Source organism: Camelina sativa, chromosome 5 (genome assembly GCF_000633955.1).
Source record: "Camelina sativa cultivar DH55 chromosome 5, Cs, whole genome shotgun sequence".
Lineage (NCBI taxonomy): Eukaryota > Viridiplantae > Streptophyta > Magnoliopsida > Brassicales > Brassicaceae > Camelina > Camelina sativa.
In genome coordinates this window covers 801,361-806,426 of record NC_025689.1, presented here as the reverse complement: position 1 = coordinate 806,426, position 5,066 = coordinate 801,361, and the positions used below count along the sequence as shown (strand labels likewise).

Here is a 5,066-nt window from a genome sequence, read left to right as displayed (position 1 = left end):
AAGGAGACAAGACTGATGAGAAAGCTCTTTTAAATAAAAACCCAAACCATGGTTACTTATGAGCACGTTAATGACTTTGGGTTATTTCAAGTTAACCATGGTTGAGTTGAGTTGAGTTTATCCAAGGTTTTAGAATTAGAAACCCGATTAATCTGTAATTTATATACTCTGTTTCCTGATTTTATGATCACTTACTTTGATTGTTTCTCTCCGAATCTCTTTTCATTTATCTTCTTTACTGATCCGTTTAATCACTAAATCTCGTTTTGTCTTTGAATTTGTCTCCCAATCCAATTAATTCGTAAAGTTAAGTCAATAATTAACGGTGACGATATGTGTATTTAGTGAAACAACGTGATTAGCGAGTGCGTTAATAGTGTTTTATATACACACGTGTGTATGTAACTACATGAGATGAGATTCAATATACATGGAGTAGGATGAGCTTAAAAGAAAGTAAAAGATCACATGGCCAAAATATTATTAAATTTTATTCTGTGTACTAAATTGTACTAAATTAATTTGTTTGTTTTATTTTTCACAAACCAATAAAAGTAACTCACATGCATAAAGAAACAAGAAAATATTGTCTGAATTGTCTGGTGGGGTGTGTTTGTTATTTCAGAATTCAGACATCGTTATTAACGTGGGTCCATTTAATAGGACTATAGGTTTATTTATTCTTATCAACAACACTCAATAAATTTTCAATATATGTATAAAAATAGTACGTTTCTATTTATAAAAAATTGGGAAAGAAAATATATATATTTGTCCGCATAGGATATGCGTGAATCTCATGCCCAACAGTAACGTTCAACAAAAGGAGTCTCGTTTCTGTGAGAGAGAGCACATGTGATGACTCTAACCTACTTTTTTTTCTATCCTCATGTGTTTGTAATTTTCTTTTTGTTTTCTTCTTCCCTTAATTAATTTCGATTTATTTTAAAAAAACTTCTGTATTGTTTACATGATTATTATTTATAGCCTGTGTTTTAAGATTTAATATTGCATGAGTTTTAATCACGGGTGGTTACGTATAAATACGAGATATATACGTACGTCTCACCACGTTTTAATTTCATAGGAAGATTCTCATACAGTATACTAATTAAAAGTAGTTTAACATCATCAATTTTCTAGTTATTCGTCTAGAGTTTCTACCAAATTTCATATTTATGTCTTCACAAGATTATTTTCGATGCTATGTGTGATGATGGCTTGTCACACCGGATCTTGCTTGCAATCCAGGCAAGCTTTGGCATAGCTCCAATTTATCCAACATATTCCATTAATTGTCCATAATATATCTTTCATTCGTACGAGCTAGTAACGACAACTTGGCAGCGTAGAAACCAATAATACCGCGATACCAAAACGAAAGTCCAAAATAGGCAAACGTTTACACAACATGCATGTTTGTATGTGGATTAGAAAATTCAAGTCAATCAATCGTTTTGTGATAATAATTCTGAAATTATCATCATATATCTATAGAGAAGCTGGATTAAAATATGTGATGTATGATGTACAATGTACAAGGTGACGTGACATGCAAAATTTGACCCCTTTTATTTTTATTTTTATAGATTAATTAAGATGATGATAACGCCATGATTGGTGTCTCTTTGAGTAATTTGGAAGTCGCACCAACTTAGAGATTCCATTGTCTTCTCTTATCGATCAAACTAACTCTTATCTCATCCATCTATTTTAATCAACTGTGTAAGTGTGTAACTACATATGTTTTTGCGTAGGCTTGTTAATTAAGACCAGACGCTCATGATCTTGAAATTTATTCGTATTATTATACATAACGAGATATGCATATAATTGAACGTTACGAACTAAAAATAAAGTTAAAAAATACTATGGGATAAGAGTTGGAGAGTAGGGCTCACTAACATTGAAACGTATGGCAAAGAGCGAATGAGGAAAGGAGAAACGTGGGGTCATTTGTAGAGAGACACAGACACTCGTGACTACGGTGGTCTTTATTGCAGACAATAACTTCTCCTGTCTCTCACATTGCCCCTTTTTTTCTTTCTTTCTACAAAATGTAAAAATGATTTGTCGTGTTTCACTTCTTTTGTCCTCTCAAATTCGCATTTCCTTTTCTCAATTCTAACCAAAAAACGCGTCTATTCCATTTTCGCCGTAAATGAGAGAAGTGTAGAAAGATATTTTAAACATCTTATCAGTTGTACTCTTTTGGATCTTGTCTAGGATATAGTTATATCATCATTATATGAATAGTTTTGTAATTCAAAGTATTTACTTTTTCGAAAGTTACCGATGTGTAGAAAATAAAACTAATCTACAAAGTGGGGGTAATTAACGCTTTAGGAAATCACGGGGAAAATCAGATAGCTAACTAGGAACAAAGGGCCTTATAAATAAATAAAGAAGAATCGCTTTCTTTTCTATTTATATATCACGCGTTTTTCGTGGGCTTCGATTGGGCCACGTGACGTCGACATTTTTATTTACTTTAATATTTAAATGAAGACAAAAATACATCATGCGCCACGTGGCCTTCTTTGTTTATCATCATAATCTCTCACACCTCTCACGTGTGACAAAAGCCTCACAAATGCTAGCTAACGCAACACTTAACTTAATGGGTTTTGGTTTAGTTAAACCCAAGAATGATACAATACGAAAATAAGCTAATTAATTTAACATGTGCAATCTTCTTAGTGTTGCTTTAACATCTCAAAATCAAGCACAAAAACTGAAGAAGAAAAAACGTTATCAAATTATTAGTTATTTGACTATGAGAAAACTCTTTTTCTTGTTTACGGAAGTATGTTTTCCTTATTGTAGACAAACGAACGTGATGATACGCTTGGACCAGCGTCAGAGACGTTGACGGCTTTGAGACAAAGTTCAAAGAAAGTCTACGTCGTCGTTTCGTCGGCATTTTCTTGTATTCCAAATCTTCTTCCCTTTTTTAGGTTAATTCACTACACGACTTTTCGCCAATACCACTCTCCACACGCTTTGCAACACGTTTTTGTTACCGACTTTTATTAATTTTTTCCTCAAGAATTTATTTTTGTTTACGAACATGAAGTAAATAAAAGCTTTTACAATTATATAAGTCATATAAATGCACGCACCGTCACCGACAGACTCGGGAACTACAAAGTTCTACCGACAAAAATTCTTGCTCTGAAAGACTGAAACCATTAGACGTACTTATTAATGTCTAAAAATAAAATCAAATGTTTGTGAGGTTTATATATATTCGGGTTCAGCCCATTAGATTTGTGGGCTTATAAGAAAAAAGAAAAAGCCCATTTAACCGACTTACTCTCTCGGGTATTGGCAAAAAACCCGATAACCCGACTTGTCGCGCTCATCGGAAAATGATTCCAAAGTTCTAAAAAGAGTGAAAGAGTTAAATGAAAAAGATCTCTTTGAAAAATAAAAAAGCTTTCCGTTTCCCTCTTTTGAAGAACATCAGAAACCCTAAAAATCGCTAACTCTCTCGTCTCTCTTCGCCGTCCTCTTCGCTTCATCTCTCTCCGGCGATAACCCTAATCGAACACCTCCGATTCGATCCCCCTAGTGTTCTAAGAAAAGATGGAGTGGAATCAGACTACTCTACAGTTCCTCTCGCAGTGTTTTCTCCACACGCTCTCTCCGGTGCCGGAACCTCGTCGATCAGCTGAGAAATCACTAGCGGAGGCCTCCGATGCACCTAACTACGGCCTTGCCGTTCTCCGTCTGGTGGCTGAGCCGTCAATCGATGAACAGACGCGTCACGCCGCTGCTGTCAACTTTAAGAACCATCTCCGTTCGCGGTGGCTACCTTCCGCTGATTCTGGTATCTCGCCGATCGTAGATTCGGAGAAGGAGCAGATCAAGACACTCATCGTCTCTCTTATGCTCTCTTCTTCTCCTCGTATCCAGAGCCAGTTGAGTGAAGCCCTAGCCGTCATCGGTAAGCACGATTTCCCCAAATCTTGGCCTGCTTTGCTTCCTGAGCTTATCGCCAACCTTAAAAACGCTGCTATCGCTGGCGATTATGCGTCCATCAATGGTATTCTTGGAACCGCTAGTTCGATTTTCAAAAAGTTTAGGTATCAGTATAGAACCGATGATCTCTTTACTGATTTGAAGTATTGCCTGGATAGTTTTGCTGCTCCGTTGACTGAGATATTCCTGAAAACGTCTTCGTTGATTGATTCTTCTGCGAGTTCTGGTGGCTCAGCTGCGATCATGAAGCCTCTGTTTGAGTCCCAAAGGCTTTGCTGCAGGATATTTTACTCGTTGAACTTTCAGGACTTGCCAGAGTTTTTCGAAGATCATATGAAGGAGTGGATGGGAGAGTTTAAGAAGTATTTAGCTTCGAACTATCCCGCCTTGGAAAGCACAAAAGAGGGGTTAACACTTGTTGATGATCTTCGTGCTGCTGTTTGCGAGAATATCAATCTTTACATCGAGAAAAACGAGGAAGAGTTTAAAGACTTTTTGAATGATTTTGCATTGGTCGTCTGGACATTGCTCCGAGATGTGTCGAAGTCTCCTAGCAGGGATCAACTAGCTACTACGGCAATCAAGTTTTTGACCACTGTGAGCACAAGTGTTCACCATGCTTTGTTTGCGGGCGACAATGTTATCAAGGAAATTTGCCAGAGTATTGTGATTCCCAATGTTTCTTTGAGGGCTGAAGATGAAGAAGTTTTCGATATGAACTATATAGAGTTTATCCGTAGAGACATGGAGGGAAGTGATGTGGACACTAGAAGGAGAATAGCTTGTGAGCTACTCAAAGGACTTGCCACCAACTACAAAACACAGGTGACAGAAGTAGTTTCTGTTGAGATACAGAAGCTCTTGAGTTCATTTTCAGCAAACCCGGCTACGAATTGGAAAGACAAGGATTGTGCAATTTACTTGGTTGTCTCTCTTTCTAGTAAAAAGGCTGGGGGTGCGTCTGTGTCTACAGATCTCATTGATGTTCAAAGCTTCTTCACAAACATTATTCTCCCAGAGCTGCAAAGCCGCGACGTCAACAGTTTTCCAATGCTAAAGGCAGGGTCCTTGAAGTTTTTAAC

The 5,066-nt window shown here is 37.0% G+C and overlaps 1 protein-coding gene across 1 annotated transcript in view; it reads left to right on the top strand.

The window, feature by feature from the left end:
• The window catches only part of LOC104788737 (exportin-2-like), a 4,335-nt gene continuing 2,672 nt past the window's right edge, over positions 3,404–5,066 (top strand). Inside the window, exon 1 of the mRNA XM_010514519.1 lies at positions 3,404–5,061. Within this exon, the coding sequence (XP_010512821.1) occupies positions 3,589–5,061 (1,473 nt within the window). The 5' untranslated portion in view covers positions 3,404–3,588. The remainder of the gene's footprint in view (positions 5,062–5,066) is intronic.